Source organism: Pongo pygmaeus, chromosome 7, assembly GCF_028885625.2.
Source record: "Pongo pygmaeus isolate AG05252 chromosome 7, NHGRI_mPonPyg2-v2.0_pri, whole genome shotgun sequence".
NCBI lineage: Eukaryota > Metazoa > Chordata > Mammalia > Primates > Hominidae > Pongo > Pongo pygmaeus.
This window is the reverse complement of record NC_072380.2, coordinates 144,758,888-144,775,441: the sequence shown is the minus strand read 5'-3', so window position 1 is coordinate 144,775,441 and position 16,554 is coordinate 144,758,888. Positions and strand designations below refer to the sequence as shown.

The 16,554-nt window shown below is 41.0% G+C and overlaps 1 protein-coding gene across 2 annotated transcripts in view; it reads right to left on the bottom strand.

Annotated features, from left to right (window-relative positions):
* The window catches only part of EFR3A (EFR3 homolog A), a 109,651-nt gene extending 94,030 nt beyond the window's left edge, over positions 1–15,621 (bottom strand). Inside the window, exon 1 of one of the 2 annotated variants that reach the window (XM_054498090.2) lies at positions 15,353–15,621. In XM_054498090.2, the coding sequence (XP_054354065.1) occupies positions 15,353–15,362 (10 nt within the window). In that variant the 5' untranslated portion in view covers positions 15,363–15,621. Of the gene's footprint in view, positions 1–2,861; positions 2,880–15,352 lie in introns of those variants that run through there. The other variant, XM_054498091.2, reaches the window with a different exon arrangement.
* Between the last annotated feature and the right edge of the window lie 933 nt (positions 15,622–16,554).

Genomic DNA, 16,554 nt, shown 5'->3' with positions numbered 1-16,554 from the left:
ATTTGTTAAAAGTATCTGTCCAGGTGATTTCAAAGGGATTTTGTTTAATGTAAAAATCAAGTCTCTCCATACCGTTAAAACAGGTAAAAATTTTTTTTTTTTTTTGAGACGGAGTCTTGCTCTGTTGCCCAGGCTGGAGTGCAGTGGCGCAATCTCGGCTCACTGCAAGCTCCGCCTCCTGTGTTCACGCCATTCTCCTGTCTCAGCCTCCTGAGTAGCTGGGACTATAGGTGCCCGCCACCATACCCGGCTAATTTTTGGTATTTTTAGTAGAGACGGGGTTTCACTGTGTTAGCCAGGATGGTCTCTATTTCCTGACCTCGTGATCTGCCCGCCTCGACCTCCCAAAGTGCTGGGATTACAGGCATGAGCCACTGCGCCCGGCCAAAACAGGTAAATTTTATGGTATGCAAATTCTATCTCAATAAAGCCGTTTTAAAAATCAATCATTTCCTTTGGTATACTTACTGTGACCTTAATATGCATTAGTAATACTAAGGTCACAGTTTAAAATTCTACTAGCCTATTGTCCAAAATGAAAAGCTGAATATGGGGGGGGTGGAAAGATAGGTTTGGGGCTTTCTGCAGATTTTTAGCTAAGCTTTAAAAAAAAAAAATCACTGACAAAGGACAGTGTCTGCTTAAACAAAGTAAGGCACCATAGTTTAGGAAAACCCCTAAATCAAAAAATATTAGTTTGTTACCATTATGAGCATAAAGAATCTATCACAGGTAGTGACTAGGATCTTTCTTAGCTAACCAAGTTGGTTTGAGTTACTTTAATTAAAAGTCCTCTAAGTAATTCACAAATAGGATATGAGTTATCTCAGGCAAAATTTAAAACAGCTTTAAAACCCTAACTACTTAAATTTTTTTAAAAAATTTATTTCCTCATTAGTCACAGAGCAACAAAAGTGTTAAATCTGTAGGAGTGTTTGTAACTTCCAAAATTATTTTTAGAGGAAATACATTTAATATACCAACAGCATTGATTCTTCTTATAGATTCCATAACACCCACAGCATCTATGCCATATGTTAGAGATTTTCATTTGAATTGAGATGATTACATTTTCTGATTAAACAGTAACTGAAAAGATAAGTAGCAGTCTAATTACATATCTAAATAAAATATATATTTTAAGTGATTTCTCTATCCAACATTTGAAGACAGCAACATATAACACAGGATTTGCTGAGCAGGACTAGTTAAGTAAAATGTTCAATTAAAAAATTATTCTACTAATTTAAACATTCAAAGTTCAATGCCTGATATATTCTCTCCAATCTTCCAACTAAAACCAAGAAACCCTAAACATTTTATACTCACTCTATACATGAAATTATAGTAACACAAAGTCAAAAGCCTAAGACTTCTTTAAATTTTAACCTAGTCTTTTTTGTTGTTGTTGTTGTTGAAACAGAGTCTTGCTCTGTCACCCAGGCTGGAGTGCAGTGGTGCGATCTCGGCTCACGGCAACCTCTGCCTTCCGGGTTCATGTGATTCTCCTGCTTCAGCCTCCTGAGTAGCTGGAATTGCAGGCATGCGCCACCACGCCCAGCTAATTTTTGCATTTTTAGTAGAGACGGGGTTTCACCATGTTGGTCAGGCTTGTCTCAACCTCTTGACCTCGTGATCCGGCCGCCTCTGCCTTCCAAAGTGCTAGGATTACAGGAGTGACCTCTATTCTTTTAACTTATCACAAACACACACTGCGGTCACAACATGAACAAGGTATTTTTATGTTAATCATATGCCTCTAAGAAAATCAAATCTTTTCTAATCAATATTCTTAAATGGCTCATAAACCAAAATCTGATGCTACCCTAAGAATTATGGGTATCAATGTATTACCAACTGACAAAATTACCTCAAGTTCAAAGATAAGGGTTACTACTACTGATGCATGGAAAAAAACCAAACCAACCAGTTTTTTTGTAGCATTATACACAGAGAACCTGGAATTCTGTATATATTTGTATAATTCATTTTATTACTGCAACTATAAAAATAAACTTAATTTACTCTTAGAAATTAAAAGAATCAATAGAACATTATCTCACCTCTATGCAAATACTTAAAAGTGTTTAGCAGGGTTGAATTACTGTGCAATTTTAGATGAAAATATTAAGAATGGTTGAAACAACTGCCAATTTTGGCAAAAGCAAAGCATCCAAACCACAATTATACTCAACCCTCTCTAATCTTCCCTGAACCACTGTACAAAATACTTTTAAAATTGTTAATCCCTTAATCAGCAGGTTGCTGTACTCCATCAGGACAGGCTGAACAATATTTCTATGTTGCTGAAAAGAGAGAATAGAGCCTGTTTACTGTGTCAGACCAAGTAGATGCCGAGAAACCAATGGATGGGGAGGAAAGGAGAACAGTATTCGCTGTATAAGGGGAAAGAAATCTTACTGAAAACTCCAAGAGCTGACTGATACTCTCAGGTGACAGCTCAAGTCTCTAATGTCCCCTCAGTTCCTTGTGTGAATAAGGCAGTTTCCCAGCAACTCTGCATAAGCATTACATCTGCTGCCTGCAAATCATTCTGTTGTTTCACAAATACACATTATTATGATTCTCAAGATGGCCACGGGTTGATAAATTACTAACAGTTTAGTTCTATATTATTTATTTTAGCTTACATATGTGGAGCCACCCTAATTTCTACTTGCAAACTGCACAATTTACAGTTTACATCCTCTCACCCAATTATAATTTGACAATCACCTCCCCCAGCTAGGAAGCTGTGAAAAGACAGTTTAGGCCAGACATATAGGACAGAACTGCCACGGCTGAGACACAACAATTGTTCTTAAGTCCCAAAGCTTAAAAAAAATTGTTTCATAAATTACCTTTATTGTCATCATATCAGATCAAATTGTAAGAGACTGTCCAGTGTTTCTGCTTCTTGCTACATTGGAATATTCAAATGCTACTAAAAATAAGTGTGAGTCATTTGAGTCTTGCATAACTCTCATCCTGCAAACATTTGTTGCAATGGTATTTGTTTAAAAAATGACCCACCTGCTCCCTCTTCGGTTCCTGTGCCTCACTCCATCTTTAAATAAACATGTTCCTCAAGAGTTTGCCTTCAGCTTCTTTAGCCTCTATACAACCTATCCTTTAGTAATTTTAAGCACTATTATTCCTACAAACATAACCTGAATGTCTTTAAGGCACTATACTCATCATATCCTAAAATGGACTCATCTTCCATCTCAATTTCCCCAAACTGCTCCTCCTCCAAAAAGTCCCTATAGCAAATCAGAACCATTCACCCATATGATAAAGCCAGAAACCTGAGTAAATCCTTACTCCCCTTTCTCCCTCAATCCTTTGATCCAACTAATCCTATCAATTGTAGTTCCTCAAAAGTGTTCACATTTATTCACTGCAGTCCTTCCTACAACCACCATCCAAGTCCAAAGCCCACCAATTAGACTACTGTATTTTAATAACCTCTAACTGCTCTCCCTCCAGCTTCACTTACATGTTTACATAGCAACTTGTGTTTCTTTTATTAGTAACATCTATTACATTTCCTTGATTCACTCTATAAACATACACTGAATGTGTGCCATGGTCCAGACACTATACCAAAACTACAAACACAGCAGTAAAGGAAAGAAACCATAGGCCTTCTAAAGCTCCCTGTCTCATCAGTGTAACTACGCGCTGAGCACCTTTCTTCCCCATCAGATCAAGATCCATGAGGGCAGGGATGACACCCCTGTTGGTGTCCATATGTCCTGTTTGAGGATAGCACTGTATCCTCAGTGTCTAGCATAATAAATAACACATAGTATTCAATAAATATGTGAATAAAAGACAAAATTACCATGCGCATGTGTGCACACATACACAGCCTTAGATTCTTCACCTTCCCTAGCACTACTGTCTCACTTAAACTGCTTAATGGTTATTTCCACCTGCATAACTCATCTCAAACATTTTCCCCAATCCAGCATTTCTCCTTTGACCACTGTATCTGTAGCATACTTTAAGGCACTTGGATTTAGAAAGCTGTCCTCCACTCATCTTCCCCTTGCTCTCTTCTTCCAATCAGAGGTGCAGTCTCTCCCCTGGGCCCCCAATAGCACCATTCTAATCGTGCTTGCCATTCTCTGTGTTATAGCAATTTATACCCTTCTATAAATGAGGTAAACTTTTTGAAGCTAGGGACTGCTTTATTCACCTCTGTATTCTCCAGCCAGCAGTGCTTTACAAATGTAGGCCCAAAAATATTTGCTAAGAGAAATCCAACAGGAAAACAAGAAAAATTGAAAGAACATTTGTGATTCTAGGAATATATTGACAGAACATATGACTGAAATGACTACAAGAAGAGATTATAAAATCTCCCATCTTGGAGATCATGAGAGCAAAACAGGTGAGGCACTATCAACTAAATAGTTTTTATTTTTGCCTCTAGGTTCCCGAGCTATTGATAATAAAACAGCTTAAATTCTTGTCAGAGGGCATATTCTAATGTCTAATACCATAAACCTCAAACTTTTTACTAGTCAACACTACTGAAACCAAATGCAGAATGTCACAAATAAAAGAGATAAAAATAGAGCTGCTCCACTATTCACAATAGCAAAGACATGGAATCAACCTAAATACCTATCTATGACAGACTGGATAAAGAAAATGTGGTGTATATATACCATGGAATACTATGCAGCCATAATAAAGAAGGAGATCATGTCTTTTGTGGGAACAGATGGAGCTAGAGGCTATTATCCTTAGCAAACTGACACACGAACAGAAAACCAAACACCACGTTCTTATTTATAAGTGGTAGCCAAATGATGAGAACTCATGGACACCAAGAAGGGAACAATGGACACTGGGGCCCACTTGAGGGTGGAGGGTGGGAAAAGAGAGAGGAGCAGAAAAAATAACTACTGGGTGCTAGGCTTAGTACCTGGGTGCAATAATATTACAACAATACAATAGTATTACAACAATCCCCTGTGACACGAGTTTACCTATTAACTAACCTGTAAATGTACCCATGAACCTAAAATAAAAGTTAAAAAAAAAAAAACAGCTGCTCCAGCTGAAGCTGGTCAGATAGAGAGGGCCACCTGCACAGTCTCGTTGGGATCCTTCCCATACAACAGTCCTTATTACACTCTGTGGAAGAAATTTTGAAAACTTGGCTCTAAAAGCTCAAGCTTCCCTTGGGCCACCCTCACTGATTGTATTCATCAGTGTGGGTCAGGAGCAACATGGAATCCTCAGGAACCAACAATGAGGATGCTGTGCCAGGGGAAGGAGCTTCTGCATAGGTATTAGAAATAGAACTGTCCTGGGGCAGATACCCCCATCACTGGAAGACCAAAGAAGCAAGATGGAACCAAGGGAAAAGGGGTCGTGACAAGTCACTTAAGTCTGCTTCCAATTTGAGTTGTGAAAAGAAAAGTAATTGGACCTCTGAAATTCACATACTCCAGCCCAAGCTAAGAAAACAGGAGAAGCCATAGGGACTTAGAGCCAGAATCTTAGGTGTTACACATTTCCCGGAGTGTCCTCCCCGCTGTAGATGCCCTTCTAGAGCCAGCTGCAGCAGATGGTGGGATGATAATGCAAGAACTGATAACCTGCTGATTCTAACAACATGTTCATAAAGCATTTCCACCTCTAAAGCACAGTTACGTAAATTCTATTGCATCTAAATATCCGTAGGAGATAAAATCTTCTCCAGTTAGTGGGTTAAAAAGTTAGTAAATTATTTTTAACTAAGTTAATAAAATAAAACAATCCAAGTCAGATGTCATAAATGGGCCATTCCTTTAGCCTGGCACAGTAACTTCTGCAAAGTTTATGAGATTCCAGGAAATGACAGCGCCAACCTTGGACACTTTACATTTCACTCAGCTCATCAGGAGTGAAATTCGTTTAAAGTTAACTGTAACCACAGCAAGGGAACTTGGTAGCTAATTGCCAAGAGAGCTGTTCAAAAACACCAATTAAACAACAGGGATGTGAAGAACACTTAGCATTATCCAGAAAACTACTGCAGCAGAAATACCCCGGAGTTCAGGTAATAACAATAAAAAGGTACAGCTGAATAACTCACCAACTAAGAATAAAAACAAAAATAGCATTTAGGAGGACAAAATTCCTCTTAAAGACTGTAAAGCAAATGGCTTAATGCCTAATTTAAGAACACAGAAAACTCTTGATTCAGAAGTAAAATTAAAATAAAACAAAAACTGACAAGTGTTTCCTTCCTCCATAAAAATTAGAATCACACTATCTAATAACACCTAAAGTCAGAGAGCAAGAAATACGTATGCAAAAGGGATAATATGATACCCTACATGGAAAGAAGAAAAATACTAGTTCCTGTTTGCTTTAGAATATACTTGAGAGCTGCCTCATTTCAAGAACTGAATAAACCTGGCAAATACACATGATGAGAGAATTTTGACAAGTCTGACATATTAATCATAGGAGGAACTGCCAACATTCATTTTGTGATCATACCTCCCTAGAACTGTATTCAACTCTACAACACAAGACCATTCCAAAAAAAAAAAAAAAAAACAAAAATAAAAACCTGTCAGTTCCCAATAAACTGAACCCCCACATCATGACTCATCTCAGGTTTTCATGATTTAAACCACCACTTAATAAGGCAGAAATTATTTCCTCCTCCTCCTCCTTTCAAAAAAAAAAAAAAATACAAGTGATAGGAAAAAAGCCCCATTCCTATTCCTGAACAACATAATCCACCAATGACTGCTCAAAGTCGTTCACAGATTTTTACATGATAGCAATCAGACAGCTAACGCACTGTTTTCCTAAGCCAGTATGATCAAAACTACTTGACCAGTAACTCAAAGTTCTTTTCTACAGGCTAAAGAAAAACCAGTTCAAAGCAGCATTTTAACATGTCATTTCAAGGTTTTGAAAAAAATTGTAAAAATTTTTATAAAATGTTGAATTATAAAAATGTTGAAAAAATTATGTTGAGCTGTAAAAACATCTTAAGAATCTTCTTCTCTGATTGTACAATGCTAACTGTAGAAGGAAAACACCAATTATAGAGAAGAAAAAGGATAGATCCCCAAAAGTGAAATTACTGTCAATGGTTTAAGATTTGCGTATTTGATAATATATTGCTATATTGCTTTCTAAAAATGCTGTACCAATTCAAACTTCTGTCTTTTCTACTGTACTTCACTGCCTCTGCATGTTAGTGTTAAGTCTTTTGGTAATCTAAGAGACCAAAAATGTACTCTAACCACATAGGATTCATAGTATTTTGCTTTCAGATTTGTACAAATGCTGTAAATAATAATTTTTTTCCTATTTGATATTAATTTTGAATCTTTCTTCATACTGTTAGCCATGGTTTCTATCATGCTTATCTCCCACCCCTTCCATGTGCCATGCAGGTCGTAGGAAGTATGTAGCTGTGAGCACACCCACCCAGGATTCAGATGAGCTGGGTTCTAGTACCACACCACTACCTAGCTGAATGGCACAGTTAACCTATTGTCGGGACTCAGAAAACACACTCCAAAATGAAGCCCTCAAAAACAAAAGTTTTTCTATGACCTTCTCCTGCCTTCCTGTCTCTCAGTCCCATTTTCCCCTAAGGCTAGCTATAGAAACCAGAATTGCTCTTCCCCAAGGTGGGTTACAAAAACCAGAACTCTTTTTCCCCAAGCCCAGTCATAAAACTGAAAAATATTACTCTAACTTTCCCTTGGCCTTTCTGTGTAAAAACTGATCATAAAGAAATTACCTGACCTACCTTGTTTGACTGTGGGTCACAAGACCCCAAGCCAGACACGGTCCTGCCCCATACCCAGAAGGAAAGAATGCCTGCTCAGAGAATCCAAGAAAAATCTAGATGGGCCTTGCTGAGTTTCCCCACTCAGTCTGTTAACATTAGATCATTCGTATTTTGGCCAATATTTCTATATAATGTCCATACTTTGTTGAACCTAAGCATAAAAATGGGCATTTTCCCCTGTATCTTTGGGTCTTCATTCTGAAGGCTCCCGTGCATATATATGTTACATAAATTTGTGTGCCTTTTCTCCAATTAATCTGCCTTTTGTCAGCTGATTTTTCAGTGAACCTTCAGAGGGCAAAGGCGAACTTTTCCCTTGGCCCCAAAACTACTTTGGTTTCACTTTCCCCTTAATGATTGGATAAAATGGCCTTTTAAGTTCAAATTCTATTCAATTTCATTTTTTCCCTCTCTTAAAGTTCCTTCTCTGGTGATCCTGCGATTCTTAAACTAACTCTCTTCATAGATACCAATTTTAGAAAAGCCTTACTGAATATCCATCTATGTATTAAATAATACCTTAAAGATTTCAGTAGGCTAACAGAGAAGGTAAGAAAAAACAAGATAATGTTAAAAGGTTAGGGGGAAAACAGACAAAAAAGTAGAAAAAAGACAAACTTATATTGGCATCATATATTTGGCAAATGATATTCTTCCACAACCTCAGTCAGGGTGCTTTTCTCAGAGAACTGCCACTGTGGTGATTCACTTCATTTTTCCATCTTAGTATGCCTCTGAATTGCTTTAAATTACATGCAAAACTTTGGGTGAGAATCTGCATTTTTCTGGGGAAGAATAATCATGGCTTTCATCAGATTCTCAAAAGGGTTCATTTAGCAAAAAGATTGAAGACTCCTTAACCTAGACAAACGACTCATGTCCTATCTTCTGGTCCACTCTTTCTTCTCTGAAGCAGTTGCGGGCCATATTGGGATTTTCTGTGCCCTTCTCTTTATTTCTGAGACTGTCTAGGACCCCTTTCCTTAAATGGTACTAATAAAAACCTCTCTACTCCCACTATAGGATGAAGACTCATTCACTGCATCCATGCCACCACAACAGAAACACTGCATATGATAACTGGATCATTCCACACCAGAGGTGCGCCATGTAATGAGCAAAATGTGCTTTCATCCTAAAAATCAGTATCTTATTTGACCCATGAAAAAAAGGGCCTCTGCCCTGCAAAACACAGAGGACTGTCTCTCCTTTTACAGAGGTGTGTGTGGGTGGGACAGTGCATGGAGTAGTGATAACTGAAAATCACTGCCCTAGAAAACCAGAGAAAGACTGCGCACAGTGGCTCACGCCTTTAATTCCAGCACTTTGCGAGGCTGAGGCAGGCAGATTGCCCGAGCTCAGGAGTTCGAGACCATGCTGGGCAACATGGTGAAACCCCATCTCTACTCAAATACAAAACAATCAGCCAGGCGTGGTGGCGCACACCTGTAGTCCCAGCTACTCAGGAGGCTGAGGCAGGAGAATAGCTCGAGTCCAGGACGTGGAGGTTGCAGTGAGCCGAGATCACACCACTGCACTCCAGCTTGGGCTACAGAGTGAGACTCCATCTCAAATTACCAGAGAAAGATGGCTGCAGCTGTTTTTGCTTCAAGTTCTCCATTCCATGTCACCTAGAGTCAGAGTCTAAGCAGACTGAGTTCCCCAGAAAGCTAGGCTTCCACCTTCTCTCTGTCCAGCTACTCAGCTAGTATAGTTCTGGGAGATGCTTAGAACCATCTATCTAGAAATCCTGAGATGGAAAAGTACAGTATCAAAGGAGGGGAACCTGCCCATCCTGGCTCCCTGAAGGAAACTGACAGTCAATCCCAGACCAGGGTCCTACTGACTGGATCAAGCCTGCAAGCTACTTGGACCTCTGCACTGAGAAGGCAATGCCTAGGGAGCAGGCTGGGGACCCTGCATGGGAAAGCAGGCCAGGCTGCTGGCACAGTATGGTCTATGACATTTAAATATTTAGGCCAGTGGTTCTCAACCAGGGACAATTTTGTCCCCCAGAGGACATTTGGCAATGTCTAAAGACACTTTTGGTCGTCAGAAGCTTGGGGCAGGAGGGTTACTCCTGGCTTCCAGTTCGTAGAGGCCAAGGATGATGTTTAATGTCCTACAGTGCATAGGACAGCCCCTGTCACCCCTAAACCTGTCCCAGACATCAATAGTGTAAAGACTGAAAATCCCTGATTTAAACTATGATTTGCAGACCTCCATTTGTATTCTTGTCTCAGACCTCAAATATGGTACCGACAGGCCTACGAAGAACACAATCATAAACTATACATATATATTTTTTCCTTTTTAGAGATAGGTCTTACTCTGTTGCCCAGGCTGGAGTATAGCAGTGAGACCATAGCTCATTGCAGCCTCAGCCTCCTGGGCTCAAACAATCCTCCTGCCTCAGCCTCCAAGTAGCTAGGACTACAGGCATGTACCACCATACCTGGCTACTTTTTAATTTTTCTGTAGAGGTGGGGTCTATGTTGCCCAGGCTGGTCTAGAACTCTCGGCCAAAAGCGATCCTCTCTTCTTGGCCTCCCAAAGTGCTGGGGTCACAGATGTGAGCCACTGCACCTGGCCAAATTATAAAACTTTTATAACACTATCTTTATGGGAAAAAAAGTTCCGGTAATGGTATCCAAAGAATAACTTATCTGACTCCAGTTACAATTCGATCCATTCTGCATATAGGCCAGAAGCATGTGGGGGAGCAAGGCAGATGAAGAGAGGTTGGTTAATAGGTAAATCATACAGTTAGACGGAGTAAGTTCTAATGTCTGATAACAGAGTAGGATGACTATAGTTAACAACAATGTACTGTATATTTCAAAGTAGCTAGAAGAGAGGACTTGAAATGTTCCCAACACACAGAAATGATAAACACTCAAAGTGATGGCTACCCTAAATATCCTCACCTGATTGTTACACACTGTATGAATTTAACAAAATATCACATGTACCCTACTCCATAAATGTGAAAATATTATGTATCAATTTAAAATTTTTTTAAAGATTCAATTATTAATTTATTCAGCACTTACCAAGCACCTATTATATAACCAGGCACAGTGTTAAGCAAAAGTGACAGTGTTAAATTGATGGGATCCTATTCAACTCCTGCCTGGCTCAGAGCACTATAGTATGAAAAAAGAGCTGAGACTTAAGAGGTCAGACCCATCTAGTTGCAGTAACAGCTCTACCACTTACTGTCATTAGGAATGTTACTTAACTTTTCTGAACTTCAATCTTTCTCTCTTCTAAAACAGATCAAATAGGGCCTCCCTCAAAGTGGAAGAGTTAAATAAGATAATTCAGGTAAAGCACAAAGTATACTGCCTAGCACACAATCAGTATTCAATAATTACTTCCTATTACTAATAGCAAACTGTAAGTCTTCATAAAGTAATCAATAAGTTGGAAACTGCTACTAAGCCTATAAAAAAGCCACCGTAACTGTGATTGCGAGAGCATATAAAACCCCTCAAATGGCCAGGAGCGGTGGCTCACACCTGTAATCCCAGCACTTTGGGAGGCTGAGGCGGGTGGATCACCAGGTCAGGAGATTGAGACCATCCTGGCTAACAGGGTGAAATCCCATCTCTACTAAAAATACAAAAAATTAGCCGGGCGTGGTGGCACATGCCTGTAGTCCCAGCTACTAGGGAGGCTGAGGCAGGAGAATTGCTTGAACCCAGGATTTGGAGGTTGCAGTGAGCAGAGATCTCACCACTGCACTCCAGCCTGGGCAACACAGCGAGACTCCCTCTCAAAAAAGAAAAAACAAAATAAACTTAAAAAACCCCTCAAATTCTGGCTTTCTCTTTCTCCAGTATTATCTCCTACCACCTACATAATCTTTAATGTAGCCCCATGTCCCCATGAGTGGGGACAGACTGAAAGATGAGATCTGGGCAGCAAACAGGGCAGTGTCAAGCGAAAGGTCACTGCAAAAAAGAAAATTCATCAGCTACAACTCTGGCAGGACACATAGGTGGTGGGTAGAAGGAGGGAGATGGGAGGGGAGGGGAGGGGAGAAGGAAGCAAGGGGACAATGAGGGAAGAGGGGAAGAGGGGAAAAGGGGAGAGAAAGAATGAGAATGTGAATGAACACAAAAGGCTAATAATCCAGTAATATGAAAGTGTAGGTCAAGTTTGCATGTAATGTGTCTCTAAAAGGAAAACACTTCAAACAGCACCCCTCTTTTACAATTCATTCTGCACTTCTTTCATAAAAATGAAAAAATAAGTTAAATGTAATTAGCCTCATCAAAAGAAAAACAAACATGGAGTAACCATCTTATTACTACAGCCTAAGAAATTTGCCTAGACCTCAACGTCAGTACCTAAATGAGAAAAGAAAGCATTCAACACACATAATTACTGAAAGTATAGTTTAACAGCAAACAATATTTGAGAGTTTTGGTTTTCCCTAGAAAATATAGAATAACTTTTCATATAAAATAAAAGAGCACATTTTACTGGACCTGTTTTGAGGCAAGTTATCTGTGAACTCAGGAGCCATTTTCGCATAAGGAGTTTACTAAAAGTTTAAGCTTGTGTCTATATAAACAAGAATCTACCTAGCATACCAGTGGGATCCACAGCTTTTCCAAAGATTTCTGTGACAGGATGGAAGCAAATGCACTCTCGTAAGTTCACAGAACGATTTAAGTTTTGACCAAGCTTACATTTGTCTTGATGTAACTCAAGGGGAAAAAAAGGCTAAACTATTATCAATTTAGTGCTAGAGAAAGATTTACGTTACTATGCTCACTGTGGTTACTGATTACAGGGGCCAGTTCTGTGTTCACGTCATGGCTTTACTCCATGGAAACTCACAGAAGGCTCAGTTTCCCGATACACAACATAAAATGATTAAGAAGCTTTAACAGTCGTTCCAACTCAAATTCCGATTCAGAGTTTGAAAATCTTTAAAATAAAATGCTTCTTAATGGTCCTTTGAATGGAGAATGAAATAAAGGCCTCCAGAAAAATGATGTGTCAAATTATAGGTTTACAGGTTTGAAACAGCATTCAGCAGCATAGTCTTGAAATCTGTGCGTAAGGATTGTTTCAGACTACAGGCTTGTAACACGACCACAAAATTGTTTCTGTGTCCTGGCAGTTTCCTGTCAGGCATCCTTCCAGGTGGTTGCTTTCTCAAAGAGTCTATGAATCTCCAAAATAATTCTAGTGAAGTGGCTGTTAATATTCACGAGATATATCATTGCTTAGCCAGTGGGGTTACTGCATGCTTCACTGGATTCTAGTTATTAACAACAGTTTCGATGAGTACCAATATTCCAAATAAGCAACAAAATAGCAAGAGTAGAATAATTCTATGACTTACAGCAAGGGTTACTCTCAGAATTGTAGAGTCTGAGAGACCATAGTGATCACCTCCAACCCTTTGATTTTAATTAAAACTCGTACGGATTAACTGGCTTGGGCTTATCACTGAGCCTCTCAACCATTTAACATTAAAACAACCAATAAAACAAAAACACTTAGCTTATCTGAGCACAGTTTTCCTCCTAAGAGCTGTGAACTTCCTCCTAAATTCCTACAGAGAATAACAATTTTGCCATCTCTGTGTTGGATATATATTCTACAAACAGAATTTCAAATAAATATTATTGTCCACTGCACTATCCCAGCAATTTTGGCAGCTGTGACTGCCAAAGGAGAGAAAAGGCAAATATGAACACTACTCACCTCACACTGGTACCCCCAATCAATCCACAGCACACTTTTATTCAGTCATAAAAAATGTACCATGACAAATATTAACAATGACAGATAAAACAAACATTTCACTTGTCTTCCAGTCAGGGTGTGAAATCTGCATTCTTAACTATGTAAACTCCACTATGGCCCATCCTGAAATCATTTTGCAGAATAAACTAAACATCTGAAAAGAAACGAGTTTACTATATCCACTCTGTGAAGCTAGGTAACTCTAGAACATAACTAAAAATTTTATTTCACAGGATAATTTTGGCATGTTACCAATAAATTCTACTTGAAGCCTCAACTTTCAATAGGTGCTTACCTCCTCCCCTTTGGTTTCTCAGAAAATAAAAGATTAGCATAGTGCTAGTCTGAAATAGTCACTGAATAATGTGAACATGAATTTAGAAGTAATAAACTGGCAATAACAATGAAGATGATTGTAAATGATATTCCTCCAGCCAAAAGGAATAAAACAGAAATTTAAACTGGACATATTTACTGGATGCGAAGTCCAAGAACGTGAGTTAAGGACACACAGTAGTGTGTGAAGAAAACAAAATCCACAGTACCCACACATGTATGAGGAGTTAAAAGTAATCTCTACATCAGGACTACGTAAAGATTTGCCACCGGAAAATCTTTAAATCTCAAGAAGATATTTAAATATCTTTAATATCAATTTAAATTTAATATCCTTAAATATCAGGAAAATATCAATCTTTCTAATATCAAGAAATAACTCATCTTTTCCCACCACTAGACGAAACGTGCATTGGAGACTGACCTGGAAATTCAGCGTCCCAGGTGGCTACAAAAACAAGGACAACTAGTAGTTATGAATTCTAGGAAATATATTCACAAGTGTGTAAAGATTCTACGGTATTGAACACTTAGTCAAAAGAGTCCTACTTGAATTCTCAAATCAATGACCAAGTTGCTTCCTCTCTACCCAAGACCAGGAGCTTCCCTAGTTTGCACATATCCATATTGACCAGTGGCTATAAAGTCACACTGCGATTATCTGGGTCATTTTAAAATAGGTCATTAGTAGTACTTGTAGTATCGCGTCTGTCTAAAAATCCTCCAACACCGAGTGACTTTTAAACTTTGGGGTGCCTTGGTAACCCCAGGGATGCTTATTAGACATGCAGACTCCGGGGCCCAAGCTCCAGACTCTAATTCCATGGGACTAGGGAGGGTCCCGAAACCGGCATTTTTAATCATCCGCCCGGGTGAATCCGAAGCCACAGTCGAGGTGCCTCTGCCTAACAAGCTCCACAGAAAGCGCCGACTTCAGCCGCCCCGGCCGCGTTACGGACGCCGAGTTAGGCTGTCGGGGGTCTGTCTGGCGGCCGCGGGAAGGGACTCGGGGCCGACGCGTCCACTAGCGACGTCCGGCCCCTGAGGTGAGAAGGGACTGACAATGGCACCGCAGTTATTTTCAATATTTCCATAAAGTCCCACGAAGCCGTGTGGCCGTGGGAAAAGGGCTTTAACTTTGAAATCCCACGGGTCTAGGTTACCACCAGCTCTGCCGCCTCCTAACAGCGCGTCCCAGCAGTTCCCTTAACGTTCGGGCCTCAGTTTCCCGATCCGTGCAACGGGCTCACGCCATCCCCGGAAGGCTAAGCCGAAACGAAACTAACTCCGCCGCTCGCAGGCACTTCCTGGCTCTGCTCAGCGCGGCCCAGCCTCCCCAGCCGCCCGGGAGGACTACCCGGCCCAAGCGCGTCGCGCAGGCAGCCGCCTCCCAACGCCCCCGGCCCTCGGCCGGCCACTCACGGGTAGGCATGGCGACCTCGACCGCGCTCGCACCAAGGCTCAGCGGGGCCGCGCAGGGAGCGCCGACGGCACCATGACGGCCGTTGCCGGGCCGCGGAGGCCGGGACGAGGCGAAGGGCGAAGGGCGAAGGGCGAAGGGTGGAGGGAGCGGACGCGGACCCCGCGGTCACGCAACCAAGCGGGCGACTGCTACCGCCACCAGCCCACTCCCCGCCGGGCGGCGCGACGGACGACCCACGCCCGTTACGTCAGCGCGCCGCCGCCGTCCCGGCCCCGCCCCCGCGGATGGCCAGGCTCGGCCCAGGATCCCTTGTCGAGCGGGTGGAATGGGTGTCTGGGGACAGCCACGTAGAACAACTTCGGGTGCCTTCTATTTTCAAAGCCTGGTGACCTGCGTGGCAGTCGTTTTCCTTGATCTCTATTTGGAGTGCATCACTTTACGTTTGTGAGGATGATGGCTTTGAGCGCACGGAGTACTTATGGGCTTTTTCTTTTGCAATCGGTTTAACTTGCAGTGCGTTTTGCGTGCTCTGAAAGCATGGTTTATTTGAGATGCACTAAGGTCATTTGGGGTGATGGCTGCTCATTTTTTGAGAGGGCAGAAAATGTAATTTCCTTTTGCTCTTGTGACTTTCAGAGCGACCTTATCCCTCAGGAGTTAGTCTCCTCTGGAGAGGGCAGCTCTGTGCACTTGGCTGAGCTACTCTTCTTGACTCTGGGTGTCATTAATAATTGAGGTATCTAATAGTCACGAAGCTGAGCAGACACCAGGAGCCAGAGAGCTGAGCAACGCACCTACACTATGCTAGGCGCCATGGGCTGCGGACAGCCCATATGGAGCTATAAAAGCCAACCGCAGAGGTTTAACACAGCCTTCCTCACAGGGGGTCAAAGTGGTCCAGGATCCTTTTGTGCTTGGATCCCCTGGGGACTTGTTGAAAAGCAGATTCCTGGGTGCTGAGCCAAACCTACGAACACATATACAGATGATTTAAATACAATGTTAATATTGAGAACCTTTGTCCTAAAAAGTAGGGCTAACCTTCTGATTAAGAAATGCTATTGTGCAGTATTGGGAGGAGAAGATGAAGAACATGAAGATCAGAGCCAGGAAGCGCTGAGGAGAAATTAGTCTTGGCTTGAGGTGGACTTGAAAGAAAGCAGAATTTGAATTAGCAAAGCCTAAGGGAGCCCTGAAAGAG